The sequence below is a fragment of the Tenrec ecaudatus genome, chromosome 4 (genome assembly GCF_050624435.1).
Source record: "Tenrec ecaudatus isolate mTenEca1 chromosome 4, mTenEca1.hap1, whole genome shotgun sequence".
Classification (NCBI taxonomy): Eukaryota; Metazoa; Chordata; class Mammalia; order Afrosoricida; family Tenrecidae; genus Tenrec; species Tenrec ecaudatus.
In genome coordinates, this window is record NC_134533.1 from 115876544 (window position 1) to 115901671 (window position 25128).

Consider the following 25128-nt stretch of genomic DNA (forward strand, 5'->3'; position numbering starts at 1 on the left):
CATTCCACGACCACTGTCTTACCCCAGCAGAACCCCTTCCTTCCCTCCCCTGCAAAGGCACGGATCCTCCCGCCAACATCATCTCACGTCTAGTGGCTCTCCATCTTCCTGATGCCACGGCGCCCCTTTCATGCAGTTCCTCATGTTGTGGGGACCCCCAACCATAACATTATTTTCATTGCTACTTCATCACTGTCATTTTGCTACTGTGATGAATCGGACGACCTCTGCGAAAGGGTCATTAGAGCCCCAAAGGGGTCGAGACCCACAGGTTGAGAGCGGCTGTCTAACCGAGCCCTGCATCCTCTCTCCAGCCCATGCGCAGACCTCCCAAGACCATAAACCTGGGGGAGCGTGGGGCTGCGGCAGTTGCATGGGGAAGAGAAGGGGTGAGGGGTGGAGGCTCAGTGGGTCCCAGGCATTGAGCCTGCAGGGATCGCCAGCATTTCAAAATGAGTTCTACGGACCAACGGGAAAGTTACCAACTTTTAACTTTGTCGTGTAGAAAAAGAATAGCCACTTGGCATGAGGGGACAACTGCCTTCGATAGGGTTTTTAACGCTGGTTTGGGTGCCTTAAGCCGATGGATCACCAGACCTTTCCTCTGAGGTGTCTCTGGGGGGAGGTGAACCTCCAACTTTTCAGTTAGTAGCTGAGCGTGGTAACTGTACAACGAACAAAAATCCCTTACGCTCCACTGTGATCCAAAAAGGAAAGACTTTTTACCACCAGAAAGGTTGGGGAGCTTCATGGCTGCATAAAGAACTCTCCCTTGACATTGAGCGCCTCTCTGGTGCTCAGGCTGCTGTTCCCTTTTCACACACGGGGAAGCGTGAGGGACAATCCAAGAGGGCCTTGCTGCTCATTTCCTTTTGCCTCTGACTTGCTGGGGACTCGAGCCGATGAGGTGATGTCTCTGTTTCCTACCTGGGAAGTGGGGACAAGAAAGGTCCTCCAGCCAAGTGGCTGAGACCCTGAGTGTGTAGTGCCTAACGGTTCTGTCGGGAGGTCCAGGACCGCCAACACCAGGTCACGGCCTGGATCTGAAGCACAGACCCAGTCTAAGCTGGGGCTGGTTCTCATGACACCATGGGCTCCGCATCCACCATTGAATAAAGTGATTATTTGGAGAGAGTGGAAAGAATTTGCAGGACATTATCCAGGATCCTGAGGTCTCTGGACTAAGAACCCAAGCAGAAATGAACGTCTATGGATTGAGGAAACTCCCTGCTGTTAGACCAGCCTGCTAGGCCGTGGGATGTCTGGCCTCTGGGCCCCTCCCATTCTAGCCAGCCTCCTGGCTTTGGTCTCGGAGAAGGTACCTTTGGAACCAGACCACCTTAGGTAGGAATCCCAGCTCTGCCACGCAATAGCTGCTTGAGCTTGGGCAAGTTGCCTAACCTTCCTGTGCCTCTGTTCTGTAGCTATTAACTGAAGATCATGAGCAGAACATGTCATCTGCTACAGGTAAGGATTACATGTGTGGCAGACAAAAAAGATGCCCACCCCCTATTCCCTGGAGCCTGTGCTTGTATCATCTGACAGGGTAGCAGGGCCTGGCCAAGGATGAGTGAATTCAGGCTCTTCGCCTGCACCAACAGCGGGGTTATCACGAGGGCCCCCACGGAAGCAGAGTTCAGAGGGAGGTGATGCTGAGAGGGGGGCATGAGCCCTGCCTGTGGGTGGCTTCTAGAAGCTGGGGCAAGGAAGGAGATGGGCTCTCCCTTAATGCCTCCAGAAGAAACGCAGCTCTGCAGGAACCTCGACTTAACCCCTGAGCTGGACTATGGAACTCTGGACTTCTAGAACCGTAAGAAAGCAAGTGTTTGTTGTTTTAGGCACACAGCTTTGTGGTGATTGGTTGCCGCCGCAACAGGGAACTAATACGACATGTGGATTTCTGAACTGTTGGGATACCTGGCTGGGGGTGGGACAGTGAGTCCATTCTGACTCATCGCAATCCTGGGTGGCAGTGTGAAGCTGCCCCATGGGGGTTTTCTTGGCAGTCACTGTTACAGAGGTTCGCCAAGTTGTTCTCCCCGACCCACTGGGTGGGTTTGAACTGCCAGTCTTTCGATTAAGAGCCAAGAGTTTAACTGTGACACCACCAGGGCTCAGTAGGAGGGGACCTAGCACTTCACAAACAATCACTATTCTGTCCTGGAATCTGGGCTCCTGGCGCTCCTTCGTTTGTTCCCCTAAATACACATTGTCAATTAGAGTTTGTCTGTCTCGGCAGCCCACAGGGGCAGTGCTGCTCTGTCCCATGGGGTCCCTATGAGTCAGAATCAATTTGATGGCAGTGAGGGGTCTCCATGTGATGCAGTCAAGCACTGGTCCTCAACCTTCCTAACGCCGCGACCCTTTCAGACTGTGCCTCATGTGGTGGTGACCCCAACCATAACATTATTTTCACTGTTACTTCACAACTGGCATTTTGCCCGTTATGAATCATAATGTGACTATCTGATATGCCAGATGTATTAGGTGACCCCTTTGAAAGGCTTTTTGACCCCCAAAGGGGTTGCAGCCCACAGGCTGAGAGCGGCTGCACTAACGATCCTTGAAGATCAAGGCTTACAGCCTTCGGTATGGGTTACAGAAGATCGAAATCCTCACACCTGGACCAACAGGTATGACCCTGACAAGTGGAGAAGAGGTCGAGGTGTTGGGGATTTCGGCTTGTTGGACACCCCCATCCATACTAATCGGAGCAGCCATGGAGAGAGAGAGAGAGAGAGAGAGAGAGAGAGAGAGAGAGAGAGAGAGAGAGAGAGAGAGAGAGAGAGAGAGCGCGCCACAGCGGCATGGCGCTGGGTGAGCCAGCGGCTCAAGACTTCTTTGAAGTGTTGACAAGCAAAGAGGTTACTCTGAGGACTAAGGAGACAAGTCATGAAATTTTCCATCACCTCATCTGCATGTGAAAGCTGGACATTGAATAAGGAAGACTAAAGAAGAATCGATGTGTTTAAATCACGGTGGTGGCAAAGAACACTGAAAGTACCACAGGCTGCTAAAAGGGCAAACACATCTGTCTTGGAAGAAGTACAGCCAGAATGCTCCTTAGAGGCAAGGGTGGGGAGACAGGGTCCCAGGTACTTTGGACTGTTGCCAGGAGAGCCCAGTCCCCGGAGAAGGGCATCATGCTTGGTAGAGGGGCAGTGACAAAGAGGAAGGTCCTCGGTCAGGTGGACGAGCGGACACAGAGGCTGCAACGATGAAATCCAGCATCAGAGGCATGGTGAAGGGACATCATGAGAGGACAGTAAAGGGGCAGCAACACAGGGGAAAGACCCTCGAGGAGCTAGCGTGACCTGGGGCTGCAGTAGTAGGTTCAGAACTCGCAAGTGTGAGGAGGCACAAGACTGGGGGGGGGGGGTCCTTCTGTCGTCCACAGGGCAGCTAGGAGTCAGAGCCAACATTCACATCGTCCGCTAGGGGCACAGTGGTTATGCACTGGCCTGAGAGCCAGAAGGTCCACAGTTTGAAACCGCCGGCAGCTCCACGGGCAGAAAGACGGAGCTTTCTACTTCCATTTTTAGGGTGGCTTTCTCAGAAACCCACAGGGGCAGGTCTACACTGTCGTACGGGGTTGCTTATGAGCCAGTGTCGACTTGATGGCAGTTGAGTTTTGGGGTTTTTTTGGTGCCAAGAGCACTTTGACACTTGGCTGGCAGGCCAGATACTGTCAGTGATATTTTGCTTTGAGAACTGAGAACTGCATTTGTATATGGCGCTTGGCTTCTACTTCTTTGTGGTGGTCGGCTGGCTGCGGGGCCCAACGCACATGCCCTCGGTATCAGTCTCGGGCACTGGTTCTCGACCTTCCTCGTGCCGCGACCCTTTCATAGAGCTCGTATGGTGGGGACCCCAACCTTTGGAAATGTGTTTTCCGATGGTCTTTGGTGACTCCTGTGAGAGGGGCCGTTTGAGCCCCAGGTTATCGTTTGACCCCCAAGGGGGTCACGGCCCACAGGTTGAGAACCACTGGTCTAGGGGCTCCGATCTTCCTGGCTCAGGGATTCCTGGGCAGTGGCATTGGTAAGAGGAGAGCACCTGAGCAAACAGGAAGATTCCATCTGGAATCCAGTCACTGACGTGGCTGTTCCATGGTGGTGTCGTGGTCACACAATGGACTGGGATCCACATGGTCGGCAGGTTGAAACCACCAACAGCTCCTGGAGACAAAGACCGGGCTTTCTACTCTTGTCAGCAGAGATAGCCTCGGACATGCACAGGGGCTCACTGTGGGTCAGCACTGACCCAATGGCAGGGAGACCTAATCCCTTTGCTACCAGTAGTTTGGAAAGGAAGGAAGTCTTTCTGGACAGGGGCTTATGAAAAAAACAAAGCAGCAGCAAACTCACAATGACAAGTGGTACTCATCCATGATGGTCAGTCAGTGCGGGGGGTACTGAGTGCCCACTGAATGGACTAGGCACTGAGGGTGTGCAGGGCCCACCAACAACACAGACCATTATTCCCATCATCCTTCCCAGTGCTGAGGGGCTGTTTCTGAATTAGGCCAAGTGACTAGCCCTAGGTCCCTGGCAGATGTGGGAGCTCCGGGCAGCCCCCGTAGGAGGTGATAGTTCCCAGGATGAGGAGACACTCATTGGGGTCAATACAGTGCTCCTTCACACGGTTTGTTGTAAGGCTGGCTGTCCAGTCAGTCCAATCTGGGAGGACTCTGCCCTCCACTAGACCTGGCACATAGAACACACACAACAGTACTTGCCCACGAGTGACACTGGCCCACTGAAGAGAGGGTCACCAGGGCATGGGAAGGAACGGGCACTCTGTCCTGTACCCCAGGCCCCTTGCAGAACAGAGCACTGGGAGGTCTGGTGCCTGGCACCCACTGAGATACTTGGCCCTCAGGGACAGAGGTTCTGACTGAGCAATGTAGAGAGTCCCCTCCCCAACCCCATTTTACCTATTTAGTTATTTGTTTTTGATCCTTTTAGTGACAAAAGAAAATAAAACCAAACCCTAAAACAAAACAAAACACATTGCTATTGAGTACATTTCAATTCAAAGGGCCCAGTTGAACTGCCCCTGTGGATTTCTGAGACGAACTGTTTACCGGAATAGAAAGCCTCATCTTTCTCCCGAGAGGCGGCTGGTGGTTTTGAATTGCTGACCCTGTGGCCAGCAGCCCACCATGTCACCACGACCTCACCAGGGCTCCTTGCTTTAGGTGACAGGCGCCTCAGTAATCATGTACACTCACTGTCATCGTGATTCAGACTCAGCAACCCCATGGGACAGCGCTTCCCGGGCGGGACATCTCTATGGCAGACAGCCTCATTGGGCTTCCTCAGAGCACCTGGTGGGTTTGAACTGTGGACCTTGCAGTTAGCAGACCAACGTTTCAGCCAGTGTGTCGCCAGGGCTCCTTACGTAGCCTCCCGGGAGAAGAGAGATGATGCTCTCCTGCCCTCTGGCCCAGGAGGCAAAGATGCAGACAGAATTCTTCTGTGCCAGCACCCCAGTTGAGCTTCCCGGGGGCCACACCAGCCCACGGCCTTCTCCATCCTGGGGGCTGGGCTTGGTAAGAAAAAAGTCAGGAGGAAGACAAGAGTGAGGATCTGGGGGGAGGGCTTGTGCCTCCAGATCTCAGAGCTCTTCCGGTCACTGTGCCTGCTTCCCTGACAGGGTCACCGGCCTCTCACGGGAGAGCGTGCCTGGATGAACTCAGGATGTCTCAACGGCCCACTCTCTAGGCCCCACAGGCTTGGCTGATGGAAGTTCCCTCATCTTACACATCTTTCTACCAACGCAGCCACGGTGTCCACCCCCCTGCAATTTGTCTTCAAGGACTTCCTGCCGTCAGCGAACTCCTGGCTGGGAATTTTACTCGGGCTTGTGGAAAACGGAGGGCGCAATGGCCGAAAAGCACTTTGTCATCTTAACGTTTCTGTGGCCTTCGGGTCTCTGGGAGGACACGGGACAGTGCTCAAGGGCTCAGCCTGGGCCAAGTCTGGCCCGTCCCACAACTCCCCTTCAGAAGTCCCTTCCTCCTGGAATAGGTTTCCGCAGCCTCGGCAAACAGAAAGGCTCCTTCTGAGGGGCAGCGTCCGGGCCGCGTGCCAGGGGCACAGTGTGAGGTCACCCTCGAGCCGAGACAGTGGCTCTCAGAGCCCTGCATCCCTCCGCTTGCAAGCGGGCTCACTAGCTCAGGAGGCCTCTCCAGCCACGTCTCTGACCTCCCTCCCACCCGGCTTCTCCCAGCTAGACTCCAAACCGCGTGGCCAACCAGAGCAGAAGCAGGTTTTTGTTTGCACGATCTCCATCTCATGACCATTGCCCCCACACCCCCCAAACCTAGCTACTGATCTGCATGTGCCCCGCAGAAAAAGGACGGGAGGTCTTACTGCAGTATAGGTCTGGAGATCTCTTTAATCCTTTTTTAGTTCAACATCAATGAGAAAGGAAAGAAAATACTTCTGACATTTTTCAAATAACAGAAATAGTGAAGTATATTCATATACATTCAACATATACTGCGCTTACTTGTTACTACAATACAAAGCAATGGTTTCTTTTAAAAGTGTAGTCTGCAAGATGGCACGTTAATAGGCTCCCTGCCTGTCATCTGGGCAGCTGCTGCCAGGTGGCAATCTGCTCTTCCACAAATACAGTACCATGTAAACAGGACGGGCAGAGCGGGGCAGAGCCAGGTGGGTAGGCTGAAGGGGTGGGGGCAGAGTTGGACACAGCCCAGAGCGATCAGACAAAAGCTGTTTGGGGTTTTCTTGGAAACCCCCTGCTGCTGAGTAATTAGTTGGTGGTCCCACCAAGCGGAGGGGAGGCTGGGGCCTGTAGAAACAGGGCTCCATCCCGCGGAGGGCTCTGGCACTGCAGACATCCACGGGAGCCTCATGGGTCCAGGAACTGAGCTGCCAGGAGCCGTGGAGAAGAACCAGCTGCCTGGGATCCTGCCAGGCACGCAGGAAGGCATGCTGGGTACCCGCTTCCTTCTGTGCAAATTCGGAGGGGGGAGGGGGCTGCTGCGGGGCAGGAAGAGACTAGGAAGGGGTGAGGGACCTGTTACTCTTTCAGGGGAAAGGGTCAAGAGTCAGAACATTTACATCTCTTTCTTGCTTTGAGACTGAGAAAGGGCTCAGCCAGGCCCTCGCTCAGCCCCTGGCCAGCAGAGAAGACTTTGGTTTCTAACAGTGAAGAAAAACAAAACTAATGGCACAAACAATAGCTATTGTATATGCACAGGGGTGGGGGGGGGGGAGAGGGACAAGACCACTACATTTGTCACTGGCACAAGGAAAAACCGTTCACAATTACAATGTCTAAATAAAATACTTTTGAGCAGAAGGTGCAAGTCACAATTCAAATAGAACAGAATCTGGTTAAACTTTTCTCTCAAACAAAAATCCCTTTTGTCTTTATTAATAATCATAATAATAACAATAATATCAACATTTATCTAAAACAATTCCTACATGATCCAGAATAAAGATAGGGCAGAGGCTGCCCAGGGGAAGGCGTTGCAGGGGAGGGGAAGCTAGGAGAGGCAGGACCCAAGACACCTATCTCTTCTGGCCCAGGACAAAGAGGCTCAGGGGGAGAAAGCCCAGATATTTACATATAAAAGGAGAAACGGTCTGCTTTTTTAATAGCAGACTTTTATAAAGGGAGCATTGAAGTGCACCCCGATTGGATGTTCAGACCATGGGGAGAGCCAACAGGGTGAAAAAGGCAACCAACTTTTGCGGTTATGAGAGGGGGGCTGGGTTAGGCTCCGAGAGGGCTCGATGGAGCCTTGCCCATTGGTAACCCATCAGCGGCAGGCCACTCGGCCTCTCCGCTCAAGCTGTGGTGGGATCTTGGCTGGGCCAGACGCGTTTCTGGGTAGCCCAGCAGCAGACCCTTCCTGGGTTCTACGCTTGGGGTTCCTTTGACTCTGTCCTCCAAGTGCCAGGGGCCACCACCCCGCCCTTCCCCTCCCTTCCCTGAGCCACTGTCAGCCCCTGGGGTCTGCTCCCTGGAGCAGAGGGCGAAGCAGGTGGATGGAGGGTGTTCTGTGAAGGCAAGCTGGGGGTGGGGGTGGGGGTGGCTCAGGGACCTCTGGCTTTGCTCGCTGGCTGGTCTCAAATAGAGGGAGGAGGAGGGAGGGGTGGAGGAATGGTAGAAGGCAGCCAGGGAAGGGGGACACAGGAGAGGGCAAGGAAGAGAGGGAGGGAGGAGGGAAGAGAAGAAGGAGAAAGAGGGGAGGCAGGAAAGAAAACAAACGACCTCCCAGAGAAAGCACAGGGGGAACCGCAGCCCCTCGAAACCCGTGAGAAGCCCACCCAACTGAAAATACACCAAATGCTCCTACACGGATGTCCTGTTTATTTCCTTGATGACGTGATCATACAAACAAGACCCCCTCAGAGCCCCGAGCCCAGCACGCCGAGCCACCCAGTGCAAGGGCAAGAGCCACGGGATGCTGGGTGCCGAGAAACACAAGGGCGATACTGTCTGAGAAAAGGGACTGCTTCACTCCCAGGCTGTGCACAGAACCTGCAACAGAGCAGACGGGGAGAGGGACTCGTTTGAAAGCGAATCACTCACAGAGCCCATGGAAAAGTTACAACCCCACGCCCCTTCGGTATTTTAAGAGGTTTCCCACAGTGAGGGTCAGACAGGGACTTGCCAGATGGCCAAGGCCTTTCTGACAAAGGTTTTTTTCAAGGGCAGAACCAGGAACATCTACTGTCTTACCTTAGGCAAACGTGGGTATTACTCCGGCCAGACCCTTTGCTGCCTCTGGTCTTTCTCTCCTGTCTGCCCTGCCTCCAACAGGCTTCCCTTGCTGCTGCACAGCCACCAGAAAGGGGCTTTCTTGCTGGGGTTCGTCATTCAGGACCAAGTTTAAGGACTACCTCGATTCTTTATTCCCCTGACTGCAGGTCACCTCTGACCTCCGAAACTGTAGCTCACTTACTGTCCCGTGCGGGCCCCTATGGCTTGTGTCACAATGAAGCCAGAGACTGTCTGGCAAGTCTTCTGCAGCCCCCCCCCCCCACTGAAAAAGAAGGACCCAGAAAACAGACCAGGCTAGTACATCGCTTAGCGAAAACCAGAAGGCCGTGCATGGAAGATGGGCACGGCGGGAGGGGGCACTGGCCTCGCTCAGCCAGGGTGATACTCACTCTCCGTTTCCTGTCACACGCCTGCCTGTTCCATGCTGAAGGAGACCTCAGGGTGCTTGTAGCTGAGCAGGATGTCTGTAATACACGTAGACGGATAGCAAGAGGAGTTTAGATGCTGGCTGCCACCAGTCAGGTCTGGGTGCTCGTGACCTTCCAGACTCTCCCTACATTCTGCAAGACCAAAAGGGAACGTGTCAGGTTGGCAGGGAGCTACACGGGGCAGTGGGCGGTGGGGGGACGAGAAGAGAGGCAGCCGGAGTGAGCTGACTCCCTGCCCTCTATTGTCCATGGATGGCCGGGGGGTCCATGATCACTCCCCGAGTCTCCTCTAAGTGCTGCTTTGCTTGTCCTCCATTGTCCTTTAACCTCCCCCACTCTCAAGTTCAGTCAACGAGGGTGAAGACGATGGCTACACTGCCAACAGACACCGGGTACGCGACACCTTCTGTTCCCGACTGCGAAGAACTGGGCATGCGCTAAGCCAGTTAACTTCCCTGGCATGATCTACTAGGTCCTCATTTCTGGAACTAAACAGATGAGGATCTTGGGCTTGGAAAGGTTACTTATGAGCCTTGCCTACAGAACAGGGCTTCCTCTGGACCTGCCCAGCCTGCGCCCTAGGCTTTATCTGCTAAGACACCCTCCCCTCCCTCTACTGGGTCCAAGGAGAGGCAGGAAGTTTCTCATGACCACACACTGCTCTCCAGCTTGGAATCAGAAACACGGTCATAAAGGAGGTTATCTTAACCGAGAACTGCAAACAGAAACGGAGCCCTCGGTTCCCAGCCAGAGCCCTGCTCTGCTCTGTATGCCACGAACTCTGGGAAGAGAAGGGCGCAAGGACTCCCTGTCCAGAACCCACGGGAGGATGCTGGGGCTCTGGCTCTCCATCAACTCTTTGGCAGAGGTGGGGCAGAAGTGGTATGGTGTCAATCACCACGGTGAAGGGAAGACACCCCCTCTTCCAGGAACTTCTCTGGGGAGCCCCAAGCACAAGGCCCCTTACCTTCATTGTCCTCGTCCTGAAACTGCTGGCTCCCCATGAGCGAGGACTGGCTGAGAACTGCGTCTGACATCCGCGCGGAACTAAGCGCTTTCCCAGCTACCAGACTCATTCCTGGCAGGTTATCCAGCTGCACCTGCAGAAAGCAATCAGGAGAGGACATAAGGTCGCCAGACACGGGACCCTTAGAGCCGGATGCTTCTCCCTGGAGCGATGGGGGAGGGGAGTCTGCAAAAGCAGATACCTCCACTTTATCCTGGATTACGGGCTCTGGCATACGACGTTCCTAATTGCCAGGGGGGCACTGGATAATTTTTTTTTCCTGATAAGGAGGTGGTAGTCTCAATAAGTTGGAGAACCTATATTCTAGATGATTCTAGGAACAGGGCATTTAGATCATCGATCCCAAGCAGTACGGCCAGATGGCCTTCCTCTGCAGCCCCTTCTGCTGCAGGGAAGACAGTGAGGACCCACTCAGGCTTTGACTTGGGAGGAAAGGGGGGTGTGGTGGATTATGTCCCCTGACCCCCACAGGTCCTCCTGAAACCAGGTTTCTGACCCCATCCCCCTCATCACCAGGGGCTGCTGTAGACGGGCATGGTCCAATAGGACCCTGCGCACGAAGGAAATGCATTCTCTGCCCTGCCCAGTGCGGCAGCCACTAGCCTGAAATGCGACAGACAGGCGTGAATGAGGAACCACATTCTTAGTTAATGAGCTGTGCTCCATTTAAATTTGAGAAGCCACGAGTGGCTAGCTGCTGCCCTGTGTCCATACTGTGGCCCCAGTGTGTCTAGGAAAAGCAAGGGGAGCTGAGCCAGACCTGCCCGTTGTTTGAATAAGTTCAAGAAGCCGCCAGAAAAGTGACCAACAGCCCAAGGAGGTGTTTTCCATTCGCTGGAGCACATGACAACCCTTCTTATTTTCCAGTCTAAATTCCAGTCTATCGATTCCCGTCGGTTAAGGCAACTCAGGGAGCTGGACTCAGGCCGAGACGAGCGGCGGCGTGGATGCTGGGTCCTGTGTCTAGGGTTTGGGTCCGTAGAACCCCTGCAGCCTGGGGACTAGGGGTGGGGAGGGGGCAGATGCCAACGTACATAAGCATCATCGCTGCCCTGGATCGTGTGGTGTCTCTGCAGGGTCCGGGACCGGTGGTGCTCGCCGCCTGAGGGCCGTGCTGGGTACCCAAGCCCATTGTGATCTGGCAGCTCCATGGCCTGTCCTGGAGAACTTCTGTCCATCTGGCCTATGACAGACTCTGCGGAGACAGAGCAAAGCAGGCTCAGCAGACCCACCTTCTCCCAACACTGGTGGCGCTCATCAAAGAATGTCTTGCAAGGACGAGGCCCACTATGTGTCCCAAATGCTCGTCCTCCAACGGGCTCGTGATGGTGCTCAGAGGACTGGCCTGCTAAGCCCTAAACCCACAGCAACTATGAGCTTCTTTACGAGGGGCTCACACCCTAACAGAAAAGCCCCACGTGCTCAGGGTCAGCCGGGTCCCACGGGACCTTCCTACTCTTCTTCACTTCCTTGCTGACCTGCGAGTGCCGAGATGCCCGCTGGGAGCATGACCCCCATTCTATGGCTGCCCCAGGAAGCGGTTCCTGAATTTCCAAGACCCTCTCCTCTGTTCACTTCTGTAACGGTGCCCCCAACACTTCCTAGGGCCGCTCTGCTGTCTGCAAACAAGCACGCCATCCCGGCCCTCTCCTTCCACACTGACCTTACACTCTGGCCATCTCTCTCCTTTTCACAGCCTCCACAATGCAAAGAACGATTAACACATTATTTTTTAATAAGCCACAGATCCACAGCCCCAACTGTTTACAACAGATCTAGCCAGCATCTCACACGTCAACAAGGCCAACTGCCCCACGGCCAGCTCCCACATCCTCTGGCTGTGAGCTCTCGGGGTTCCTGCTGACCCCTTACCCTCCCCCTCTCCCAGGCATGCCTGGATGCCTGCCCGTCCAAATCAAGTCCTCTCAATGGTTACTTTCTTTATGAAACCACCCCAGCTCCCAGATAGAAACAAGTGTTTTCTTCCCTTAAACTACACACTTAAGTCTTTTCTTTTTTCCCCTTTTTAGCTTAGACACCATCCGTGGTTCCATACTCAATTATGTATTGGTCTCAATAATGCCTAGGAGACCGGGTTCCTGGAGGAACCGTATCTTAATACACCCCTGTAAGTCGTCAGTACTCCAGAAAGACCAAAGATGGTCACAAAAGAACATTGAGGCTCCACCTGCGGGGATAGGAGCCTCCGGGCAACACCCTTTGCTCTAGTCACTTCACAGCTTGGGGCTCGAGCCTGAGGTCGCCTGGCTGGGTTTCCAAGGAAAGCTCGTTGGCCATCATTGGACTGATTTCTTGAAGAACTGACTCCCGGCAAAACTAATTTTAAAAATTCTTAATAGGAAATAGCCCTAACCATAACTTGCCACTCAGAGATCTATTTGAACAAAGAAAGTAAAATGTCCTGAAGCTGGATGGTTGGGTAAAGCCTTTCCAGGCTGTATACTCAGAGGACCACATCCCTGCTTTTAAATCCATCAGGGTAAGCCCTGGGACCGGGATGAGGGGCAGAGGTATGGTTGGGAGAGAGCTACTGGACAGGCATGCTGCTGCTAATGTCAGACGTTGTAGAGGAAACTGTGTGTGTGTGCTGGTTCAACTACTAAAGGTGAAGGCAAGTGAGAAATACTGTCAGAATTCTCCAGGCAGCAGAGGTCCAAGGATCCACCAGAAACCAACTGTTGTGCTACTGATAACTGAAAGTCGGCAGAGAGAAGAATCCAGAGGAGATCCCACAGCAGGAGGAGCACCCCCTCGTACCGGCCCAGCCACGGTCCTCTCCGAGGCGCAGCCCACATGCTGGCACCAGGGTCAAGCACAACCCACTGGCAGGAAGTGGAGCCACACTGGCTCTGGGGAGCGAGGGAATGTCTGCTTTGCCACCATGCAGCAAGATCATTCTTTGTTTGCACCCCCCCTTCCCAAAGGGGCCTTGTCCAATGCCCCTTTCCTTTCTCTGACATCTTCCCTCTGTTTCATCTATCCACTCAGTTTTTTGGGGTGACGGCTTGGGAAACCAAATGCACTGCCACTGAGTCTACGCCGACTCATGGGAACCCCACGGACTGAGTAAAGCTGCCCCTGCGGGGATTTGGACACTTGAACTCCTGACAGGAGTGGAGACGCTCCTCTTTTTCCCATGGAGCAGCTGGGTGGGTTGAACCGCTGACCTTGCAGTTAGCAAGCTAACTCGTTAACTACTATGCCATCAAAGTTCCTTGAGGGATGGAGGGGGATATGAACCTGAGCAGTCCCACCTTCTTTCTCCGGCCAAGGACAGTCACAGGGTCCTGGTCAAACCCCAGGAACGGGCACAGGTACAAATGCAGGCAGCCCTGGCCTTTGGTCCTGGAGTCCCGTGGGTCCCACACTGGACTTTGAGCTGCAAGGCCAGCAGTTTGAAGCCACCAGCTGCTCCTCAAAAGAAGGATGAAGCGTTCCGTCCTCCCCCACCCCCCCCCGATTTAGTCTGGAAACCCACAGGGCCCCCCTTTCTACTCTGTCCTCTGGGGCCGCTGTGGGGGGGAGTGACCTGGTTTGCTTTTTTGCCATTTGGTGTTTCCTGTTTGGCCCACCTCTGCTAGGGCCTCACTGGGTCAGAAATGTCAGTTACTTCTTCCCAACCACCCCGCCCCGCCACACCCCACTTTTACCCTGGTTTTTGTTCCTGAGAATGGGGCTTCTCCAGACCAAAATACCAACTCTCTTCTTGGCACTGCTGTTAAAAAGTCATGCGAGAAAAAGGATGCTAAATCCTCCCCCCTCAAAAAAATCCTACAATTTAGGGACCACCTAAGGAGGTCGACTCTGACTTACATGGTCGCTATGAAGGGGGTCAACTTGATGACAGCAGGTGGTCTTTAAAAGGCCACATGCAGTTCTCTCCCCTCCCACCTGCACTCCAGCTCCCAGGACGGACGGACTGGCTGGTCCCATACTTGATAGTGGTAAGACGGTTCCATAATCCAGCAGGGGTCCCCAGACAACCGCAGACCACCTGGCCCCAGAAGGACATTCCCTACTACCAGACACAAAAGCCACAAGGATCCTCGTCCCTCACGTTCTCGGGGCTGGTGACTACAGCTTGCAGCCGAATGCGACACCACGTGGTCACCTGGCCAATCCTATGGTGTGCCCTCAGGGTCCCAAGCCTACAGCCTGGCCCTCGCTAGACTGCAGTGGGGGCACAAGCTCTGGGTTACACAGACGTCGGCTTGATCCTCGCCTTGCTCCTTCCTGAGGAGTGGGATGTGCCATGGACCCAGGTTCTCTGGGTCTCTTTCTCTGTAAATGGGGCCACATAGGGCTTAATAGTACAAAGCACACATTGAAGATGTCCCTATGCTCGTTTCCCATCAGAAAACCAAGAGTGGTCCTGGCCGTCCAGACACACGCTGCCCTTCTATCTATGACCCCCTCCCAGGGGATGGACGATGGGAAAGTGGGTGAAGGAAGACATTGGTCAGTGTAAGACATGAAAACATAATTTATAAATTATCAAGAGTTCTTGAGGAAGGCAGGGCGGGGAGGGGGAAATGAGGAGCTGATACCAAGGGCTCAAGTTGAAAGCAAATGTTTTGAGAATGATGAGGGCAACAAATGTACTAAGGTGCTTGACGCAATGGATGGATGGATGGACTGTGGTTAAGAGTTGTACGAGCCCCCAATAAAATGATTTAAAAAACCAAACCAACCTAAACGGTAGGTCCTTATCATTAACAAAGGACCCCTGGGAGTGCGGCGTTACGTGTTGGGCTGAGATCCATCTGCAAGGCCAGCAATTTGAAACCACCAGCCGCAGCCACTCCTCTGGAGAAAGACGGACTTTCTACCCTGATAGGAGTTAGTCTCAGAAACTCACAGTGGCATTTCTACCTGTGGACCCGATGGCAGTCAGTCGAGTTTTTTGGTGCTGTTTGATAACTGACGAGGGACTCACACGTTATGATGGTCAGGGAGCCCCTGACTCCTCTGTGTAGAAGCATTTGTGAGAGCTACTCCACGAGACAGCTGGCTAGCGGAGGGTTCTCAGCAGGCTGACTAGCCCACCGACAGAGAGGCAGGAGGTCCAGGTGCAAACCTGGTGCATCCTCTGTGCCAAGTCAACAGCCGGAGGGCCTGTGCAGCTCATGCCAGTCAGGTCCTTCAGTCGTGGGAGGAAAGGGAGTCCCGAGTGCAGCAGGCTTGGGTCTTTCCCAAAGTCAAGCTGAGAGCGGACTGAGGGCAGCTGATCCCGGTCACGCCAGGGAAAGAAGAGGCACACACGGACACGGTGCACACCTCCTGCCTGCCAGGAAACCGGGGCAGCTTGCACAACGCTGCTGGGTCTGTCAATGTTGACTCGCCCTTGTTTACTGGGCTTAAGGGAGCATAGGAGAAATGGCCTGTGTGCCCCTTAAGGGTGCTGAGAGCGGGACCCTGCCAGGCTCTCTGGAAGAGCTGGAGTGCACTCTTACGCCAGAGCTGGCAGCCCAGAGGAGAGATGGTTTTGTTGTTGTTTGCAAATGACTAATGTGGCGCAGTGGTTACACACTGGGCTGCAACCTGAAAGGCCAGGAGTTCAAAACCACCGCTGCTCCATAGGAGCCCAAAGAGGCTTTTCAATATCTTTCAACACTCACGGCTTTGGAAACTCATGGGGGCAGGCTCATCCTGACCCGGAGCCGGCACTGTGCTATAATTCCATTTGGAGGGGGTGTCTCTGCTATGCTAATAGACAGGATTGAGAGGGGTCTGTATTTTGAGTCTCTACCATAGTGGAAAGTGTGGAACAAGTCCCTGCTGTTTTGTTCCCTTGGAAATACGGTCTAACCAAAGCCACCCCTCTGTAGGAGCCATCCTGAAAGCCGAGAGAGAAGTCCTGGGGCCATCCAGGGCAAAGAGCAGCTCCCTGGCCATCTCTGCCTATAGGGGCAGAGGCTGCGGCACAGAGACCACGGGGCAGGGCACAGGCGCACGGGTTCCTCCCAAGCCAAACCTCTTTCAGGGCATCTCTTGGTATGGGGTGCCTTCCTTCCCCCCAAAGGGTCTGGGTAAAATACCGGCGTCTACCGGGCCAGTGCAACGTAGAGCAGACAACTGTTCAGAAGCTGATGGACAGGCGCTTTGGGGGCTCCCAAGCGGTGGTCTTGATAGACTTTCTGGAAGGACGCCAGACAACCACAGGGCTGAGGGCGCAGGCGCTTTCAGATGGCAGAGAGCCGCGCTGCGGAGCAAGAGGCTTGGGAAGTTGCACCCAGAATGGTAAGGTCATTGCGATCCCCCTGATCTTAAAGCACCTCTTCTTCCAAAGACAGCAAGGGCCATCCGATGAGAAATCCGTTGGGAAACCTCACCCAGCTGACCCTGCAAGCCTGGATCGTGCCCTGCAGACGTCCTCAATCTCAAAAAACACGAAGAAAGCACATGAAGGGAGTGCTTGGTGATACGAAAACTACGCTGTTATCTATGGTACAAACTGCAGGGTGCAGACTCTTCAGGGGGGGATGGGAACACCACTTGGGAAGGTATCCACTCAGGTGGAGGAGGTGTCTGGGGAAAAAAACTTGAATCGCTTCCCATTTGGTATTTCTGTTGAATAGGGGTTTCTGGGGCAATACATTTTTTACGTACCGTCACAAAAATCACAACCCGAACAGGCGTCAGAAAGAGGGACAGTAAGCGGCCCTCAAGCAAGCAGAGCCATGTCTGCGGCGGATAAAAGAGCCGCAGTGTAGACGAGGCAGAGAGAAGGAGGCAGGTGCTGCCCACAGCGACTCGCAGGCACACAGGGCAGGAACCAGGACGACAGCTTCAGAAAACCCTACGCAAGGCCAGAAGGAAAAGTCTTCCCAGAGAGGGCGCCGGCAAGACAGGGAGTGAGGCTAGCGAGACACGGTGGTTTTGAACGGAATCCCTTAAAGATATGCTGACTGCCCGGCTACTCCAGCAGCCAGAAGAGATGCTTGGGGGTGAGGGGGCGGGGGGGATGGCAGTGCTGATGATGGGTATGAGAGGGTAGGGAGGCGAGGGGATTTGTCCCAAGAAGTGTGCATACAGCTGAGGTGAAGGCCTCAGTGTGCCCGGGGCTGCGGGGTTGCTGTGGGGGAAAGGGTGCAGGGTGGCACTCTTCCTGTACGGGGTGGCTGGATTCAGATGAGACTCTGTATTCTGGAACATTCTGCCCTAAGCTTCCATTAAGTCCTTCACATAGTCTCCATTTGAAGCAAATGAAGCTGTGGGTTGGAAGCGGGGCGAGTAACCTCCAGGTCAGGGGATCAAACCTATTAGCCACTCTGCAGGGGCAAGCCGAGGCACTGCCTCCCTGAAGACTGATAGTCTCGCAAACCCCACAGAGTGGACTTGACTTGATGGCAGTGGGTCTGGTTTGGCTTTGGGAAGCCCCTTTGGTCCCCGGCAAACACCCCTGAAACACTCTCACCCCACCACATCTTCCTGAAGGGGCCCTGGGGTCCCATGGGTAAAGGTTGGCAGTTTGAACCAGTGGGCGGCTCTGAGGGAAACGGAAGCTGGCCATCTGCTCCCATGCAGGGTACAGCCTCAGAAGGCTGTGGGTCACCATCAGGTGGGATCGATTTAGTGGCACATGTAACATGTTCTTCATGTTCCTTCCCCTACAGCACGGCTCTCCACACATGAAGAACCGGCTCCAAGGCTCGTGCTGTTAGAAACCTACCCAATTCCTCGGGTCTGAACTATGTGCTGCCTCCCCTGGGGCTCCCACATCCGCGGGCCAACCACATCCCACCCTCCTTTTTGGTGGTATGATGTAGACCAGCTAGTCTGCCAAAGGAGGCCCCGCTGATAGGTGTGGGGTGTTAGGGGACGAGGCGTGTTAGGGGACGAGGGCAGGTTCAGGGTCTCTAGTCTTTCTGTGCATGGGTTTCCCTGATGAAAACAGTGAGCAGAGATTAGAGACCATAATGTTCGAAGAAAGAAAGCCGTATCAAACGACATTCGGGGGGGGGGGGGTAATGCCCTCTGCTTCACGGAGGTGTGGATGGGAAACTAACTGTTCCCTCCACCTTGGCTCTTTCCCCAGTCTGACCCAAGGCCTTGCACACACGGCATCTACTCTCATGAACAGAGCATTTCTCCGGCTCAACTGCCAGTGGGGAACTTGCTGTTGGCCTCGGGGAGGCTACTTCATTTCCCTGGGCTGAAATCGTCTCACTGGGCTGTTGTGAAATGAGCTTATGATTGAATGGATTTCCATTTGGGGTCAGGTACCGGGACAGGATTACAGAAAGGTCCGTTACTCCCCTTATTTCTAGTTCCCTCTACAGCTGGGGTCCTCAAACTTTTTTAACAGGGGGCCAGTTCACTGTTCCTCAGACCTGTTGGAGGGCTGGACTATAATTTTAAAAAAACTATGAACAAATTCCTATGCACACTGCACATATCTTATATTGAAGTAAAAAACAAAATGGGGCAAAAACACCCGGCGGGCTGTATAAATGTCCTCGGCGGGCCGCACGTGGCCCGCGGTCCGTCGTTGGAGACGCCTGCTCTATCGTGTGTCAACCTGCCGAAAGCGCTCATTTCCCACAGCATCAACGACTGTGACAACCCGCCTCTGGGGCTGCTGCCCATGCTGCTAAGTCCTTACGCAAGTCCTCCTCGGGGAAGGGGTTTGCTGCAACTTCTATCCTGATCTTGGTTCTGCCCCAGAAGGTGTAATGGGTCCACGCAGGTGTACCCCAAACGTGCCCCCATCTCAGCATCTCCAGATGTCAGCGATGCCGCACTATGACCTGGTTCTGAGACCGCCCGCCAACCTCATGCATTTGGGGTGTCCCTGCTGGAAAAAGCACTGTGTGTGACTGATGCGGACCTCCTAGGAACTGCACAGTGCCGACCTGCTCAAAAGACAAACTCTCAAAGGCTTCTTCGTGAAACACCACCTCCCTGCTACCAGCGCCTAAGGAGCACAGCTTGGAATCGCTCTCCTTCACAGCTGTGCTTTTGAGTAAGGTCTCCAATCCTGCATCTGTGCTGCAGGATCTACTTTCCCTGAGGAATTCCATTTTATGTGCTTGACATTAAAGGACAGGGAAGCAGGTGTGGGAAGCTCCAGGATGGGATGGATATGCCCCGATTTGAATTTTCTTGATGGTAACAGCCCACAGTGCAAGACCTACTGATGGTGAATCGGGTACCATCCTTGGCTTTGTCTGGGATGAACGCCATGATGCTGGCGGAGTAGCATTTCCTGAGTACAACGCCCTGAAGGTGATTCCCATCCTCCCCATCCCAATGAAAATGAACGTGCTAATTAATTATTAAGGTTTACAGAATGACACAGGACTCCCTGTGATGTTCCAATGTCCAGAACTGACCTCACTGACAAAATGAGCAGCATGGTAACATCGCCTCACATTTCTGTTGTGCGTTTCAGGTTACCCAGATGGTTTAACTTTCTCTGTCATGTGAACACACATGCACACGCGCACACACGCACACACACGAGGAGGCTTCAAAAAGTTCATGAGTCAAGGAAGGAACGAGTCAATCTGGGTGCAGTATAGCACCGATGGAACGCACAATAGTCCTCTGGTTCTTTGATGCTCCCCTCCACCCCCCCCCCCCCCATTATCATGACCTCGATTCTACCTTACGAATCTGGCTAGACCGGAGCATCTACACTGGTACAGATATGAGCTCTCGACACACAGAATCCAGGACAGATAACCCCTCAGGAACAGTAATGGGAGTAGCGATACCAGGAGGGTAAGGGAAAGGTCGGGGAGAAGGGGAGGAGAGGGGGAACCGATTGCAATGATCACCATATAACCTCCCTCCCTCCCCGCACCTCCCAGGGGGACGAACAACAGAAACGTGAGTGAAGGGAGACAGCAGACAGTGTAAGATATGAAAACAACAATTATTTATAATTTATCAAGGGTTCACGAGGGTGGGATGGGGAGAGGGGGAAAAAGAACTGATATCGAGAGTTCGAGAAATAAAATGCTTTGAAAATGATGGCAACGAAAAAAAGGCAATGATGGCACCGTCCGTACAAATGTGACTGATACAACTGAAGTATGAGTGCTGCAAGAGCTGTAAGAGCCCCCAACAAAATGGTCAAAAAAGAAAAAAGACAAGTGCACGCACACACACAGTTCATGGGAAAATCCATTATCATTTCATTCCGTGTCTCCACGCACTCTCTGAAGCCCCGTGTGCATGTTTTGATCCTCCCAAGCCCTCGGCCAAGGACCACATTGTTTCTTCACCGGTGAAGTACAGGAGGGGCAGAGTGCTTGACCTGAGTTAGGGTGCTGGGGCCCTTGGCCCACCTCCTCAACGGTAACTCACATCCCTGACTTTCTTCTGCTGAGAAGGGGAGGCAGGAAACCCTGGTGTGAACACGAGAAGACGATTGATCTTTTGGGCTCTACCAGCGTGGCCCTAACACTCCATCACGATCCTCCTCTTCTGAAAATCAACCGCTTCCCCACCCGCCCCAGCTTCTGACACGCTTCTCTCCCGCGGGAGCCTGAGCGTCTTCTCAGGAAGTCTTGCTCCTGAGGCAGAGCGCGTGCTGGCTGAGAAAAAGACCAGGTGGCGGGATCAATGAAGTGGGGAGGACCGGCCCGGGGCTTTAACCATGGAGGGTGGGCTCTTACCTCGGCTGGGAACCTTATTTCTACTGAACGCAGTGGTCGGCTGGTGTCGGTACGGATGCAGGCCCAGCTCCTGTGCATGGCTCACAGATCCTAGCAAAGATTCAGGGTCCCCAGGGCCACCGGTACTCAAGAGCAGGGGGCTGTCCTGGCAAGCTTTGGTCAGTGCATTTGCACTCTTACTGTCCAGAAAGCTCTCCTTGGGCCCCTCGCATGCGCAGTCCTCCTCCATGCGCTCTGGGTGCCCGTGGGCCGGCGTGTGCGAGGAGACCTGAGAGACACACTCTTGTGCCCTGACTTGTAGAAGGTGCTGGGGGCTGGTGTGGTGGTGGTGGTGGTAGGAGTCAGCGTTTTGGTAAGGTGACGCCTGGTGCTCTGCCATGCTCTGTCCCCCAATACTGGACGCCAGGCTCCCAGCGTCGCCGTGGCTCAGGTGCCTGAACAGTTCCTGCTGCTGCTGCTGCTGCTGCCTTTTAATGAGCTGCGCAAACTCCGCCGGGGGCAGCCGAATGTCCGAGTGGCCGGTGAGCGAGTGCCGGGGAGAGAGCAGTCCTTGAAGGATGTGTGGTACCTGCTGGTGTCTGGTGTAGTCTGGCGGCGTGGGGGACAGGAGGGCCTGCTGTAGTGCGGACGTGGTGTAGTGCGGCGGTGGCTGATGTGCACTGGGCGGGAAGGTGGGGAACTGGTCAAGGGGAGGGACTTTCAGGGCAGGAGCTGCAGGGAAGCCCACTCCTGCTGTAGGGTTGTAGCTGCCGGGGGCAGCCCGGCTCTGGTCCGAGAACAGCTGGGGGTGGAGCTGCGCCTGGTCGTAGTTAGCAGGGGAGAATCGACTCACAGTCAAGCTGCGGAAACAAAAGGGGGTGAGTTCCGGGCCCCCCTGGAGCTGGTGTGCTAGAGTCCCCCTGGGAATAGCCATGGCTCTTCCTTAGTGGGGTGTGCCTGTTGGCACAGAGCGGAACGGGGAGACGGGGCCGTCTCACCACCCCTGGACACCCCCCTGGACACCTATCCCAGGCACTCACTTCCCGGAGACGGGAGCACTGTGCGCCTCACGCGCCCAGCGGCACTGCTCTATGTCCAAACCTCGCTGGCAGGATTAGGAAGCACGAGGTTCTCAGAGGAGCGACAGGGAGGCAAAGACACGACCGTCATCGGCAACGGGACAGTGGCATTGTCACAAGCTCCTCTAACAGGGCGGAGCGTCTTTGCTTTCTCCTCCTCTGTCTCCTGAGCAGCTTTCTCCTGGGTCAACGAACAGGTCACGAGAGCACCACCCCCCCTGCCCCCACCCAAGCCCACCTCCCTGGTTTTATAAAGGCCGGGACCCAACACAGTCCAGCCCGGCTCCTCCTCTCCCGCCCCTGCCCTCTCTCGCTGCCGGGGGCTTCCCTGACCGGCTGAGTGCAGGCAGCCTTACCTATGGGCCTCTGCACTGTCGGCGCTCAGCTGCTTGGACAGGGGCCGGTGCCCGTAGCCGAGGCTGGCCATCAGGTTGTTACGATGCTGCATCTGAATCTGGCTGGCATTGGGAGAGATGGCAAGGCCCCTCCCGGATGTGCTGGCAGCTGTCCCTGGCACGCTGCTGAGCATGTCCACGGGCTCCTGGACTTGGATGGTCACCTGCTGGGACTGGGTGGGCGGTGGTAGGCTCAAGCAGGTGAGTGCCACGTTGGGAGGAGGAGAGCAGCTCTCGGGCTGCCGTTGGAAGAGCGCGCTGCGGGAGGGCAGGCCTTGGAACTGGGAGGGAGGTGCAGCACCTGGAGAGAAAGAGACCTGGCGTGACAGACGCCCGCCCGGGTGTCTGGATCGAACGGGAGCGGGTCAGGGTATGCAAGACTGCTGCCTGGGCTCCCTGGGAGAACTCGTTAGAACAATGGCTCCCGGGTCCTGCCCGCAAAAGCCAAGGTCAGCAGGTCGGGATGGGGGCTCCAAGGACTTGCCTTGCTCCTACGCTCCTTTGAGAAGCCGATCTGTTGGTTGTCCTGTGAACAGCTCTGCTCGAGGGCAATGCTTCCTAAACGCTACTGGGCCAACAAATGGCCTAGGGCTTGTATGTGAATGGCAGATCCCCACCCCATCGACAGGGAGTCTACCTTTGCTGCAGACTCGGTTGGTCGGGGAGCGTGGAGTCGGAAGGGCCTAGAGGCCAATTCAGACAGCTTGCAAGGACAATCAGGGTTGCCCAGCAAGGGATCTGTGTTGTGCAGTGTCACTTAGAAATTGCCCACTTTGGGAGCAGCTACACCCTCAAAGTCCTGCCCTCTGAAGACACCCACCAATCAGAGCACACTCATCTGCACTTCCGTCTACACACCCACAAGAGAAGGGCCCACACGCATGCCGACTAGCCGAGTGGATGCGAGGTGATAAGGAAATCAGGGTAGAATGTTAACTTTAGTAAGGGAGGGCAGAATTGTCAAAAACCTGAGGAAGAGTTACCTTCCCTGGGAACTAAGCTCGTGCCAGACTTCCAAGTGCTTCCCGCGTCCCTACTCCTGAAACTGACCTCAGCCTTAGTTCACCGGTGACAAAACCGAGGCACACCGCCACCTTGGCCGTGAGCTGAGTTTGCAGGCAGAGGAGCTGGCAGCACCAGGATTCACTCTGGGGGCTGGCTCTCGAGGCCACACTGTGAGGCAGGTGTGTCCTGCCTTGGACATCCATGGTTTGTGGAGCGGAGGTCTGGACCGTGACAGGCAAGCCTGTCCACTCACCGTGAGACTGGATCATGGCGCTGCTCATCGGGGGAGGGCTGTTACTGGGCTGCCTGAAGAGATGGTTGTTGGGATGGCTGGGAGGTGGGCTTGAAGGCTGAATCCTTAACCTTGAACATAACACAACCAGTGAGTGGCATTAACCTCCCATTTCTGCCTCAGGATACACATCCACCAACCATCCACCACAGTCTACCTAGAGTCAGCCTACATCTTGTCTACCAGACGGCCAGGCAAAGGCGACGTTCCGTGTCTCACCATCTGGCCTGGCCGCCCACCTGGGTTAGACCCCCATCACTGTGTAGAGGGGCTATGAGACTCAAGTGGCAAGAGGGGGCCGCATCTCAGGGAGGCAGCGGCGATCTAAATCACTGCCTCCCCTTGCAGACAGTCTCCTAAGACGAAGGCGAAAGTCAGTCCACGTCTCCTAACGAGTCAGGCCGCGGACACCCCGGGAGAGAGACAGCGGCTTAGGCATTGATAAAGAAAAAGAACACAAGCGGTTCATTACCTCTGCAGCTGGTGGGTGAGGAGCGCTGGCTGATTTTCACAGGCGGCTTGCAGAGGTGGGGAAGGCTGAGGAGGGCAGATCGACTCCTGAAACGTGGGGGGAAGGCACAAGTAACCGTGAGCGTGGAGATGGACCAGGGCTATTCTTGGGCAGGGAAGAAACAGAAAGAGCTATCTGCGGCTGAGATCTCTCTACTTTCTGCTGTCCATCACAAGGTGTGGTGGCGCCTCTACCCCAGCGGGCCCACCGTGAACATCACTCAACCGCACTTTGCCCTGACAGGACTCCTCCAGAATCCACAGGCACACCAGCCGGAAAGCAAGCTCCAAAGTTGGAGAAAGCCAAGGGAGAAGGCCTACTTGGATTTGTTGCTGGAGGATTTGGTGGTGCTGCTCCTGCTGGTACAGCATATGCTGCTGCTGGGTCTTCTCCAGGGTCCGCTCATCAATCTGCCCCCCGTACATCTTCTGCAGCTGCTCACACTCCTGAAGGGAAAGCAGTTGATACAGAGGGGATGCCGCCAGCTCCACCCCACGCAGGGCTCTCAGCAGATGCAGATCTGCCCGAAGGCCTCACGGGCAGAAAGAACCACCAAAGGAGAACCGTATCCTCGATGCGCAATCAACCCCTTGACTCAGGTCACTTGTGTGCTAGGGAGAGTCATACTCTGCTTTGTGTGCAGGCATGGGGACCACCAAGGATGTGCACAAGCGGAAGCGTCCAGTGTGAAATCTGTGTCACTTGAAGCTTCGCTGAGTCATTCAGGAAGGCAAAAGGCCAATGGCCTGCCACAGAAGCCTGAAGGTGGGCTTCCTGGCCCTGGGAGCAGCATCGTGGAGCTGCTGGAGAATCCCAGGTGGGAAGTGTGCAGAGCAGGCAAAGCAACACCAGCTGACTTAGCAGCCCTTCCCTGGTGCTTCCCATGGACACCCGAGCCCTCAAAGCCCTCTGCAGGAGACACGCCCAGTCCCATCCGAGGGCAGCACGTGCCATCCCGAGGAGAGCTGTGCGTAACCAGTGAGGAAAGACCATTAGA

General features: G+C 54.8%; 1 protein-coding gene across 2 annotated transcripts in view; it reads right to left on the minus strand.

Annotated features, from left to right (window-relative positions):
* Positions 1 to 6393: 6393 nt before the first annotated feature.
* Positions 6394 to 25128, minus strand: part of SIK3 (SIK family kinase 3) — a 255887-nt gene continuing 237152 nt past the window's right edge. The window contains exons 17-25 of one of the 2 annotated variants that reach the window (XM_075546636.1): positions 24452 to 24577; positions 24093 to 24178; positions 23582 to 23691; positions 22285 to 22624; positions 20871 to 21709; positions 11259 to 11419; positions 10165 to 10297; positions 9159 to 9233; positions 6394 to 8526 (exon numbers count right to left, since the gene is read on the minus strand). In XM_075546636.1, the coding sequence (XP_075402751.1) occupies positions 9172 to 9233; positions 10165 to 10297; positions 11259 to 11419; positions 20871 to 21709; positions 22285 to 22624; positions 23582 to 23691; positions 24093 to 24178; positions 24452 to 24577 (1857 nt within the window). In that variant the 3' untranslated portion in view covers positions 6394 to 8526; positions 9159 to 9171. Of the gene's footprint in view, positions 8527 to 9158; positions 9330 to 10164; positions 10298 to 11258; positions 11420 to 20870; positions 21710 to 22284; positions 22625 to 23581; positions 23692 to 24092; positions 24179 to 24451; positions 24578 to 25128 lie in introns of both variants that reach the window. The other variant, XM_075546635.1, reaches the window with a different exon arrangement.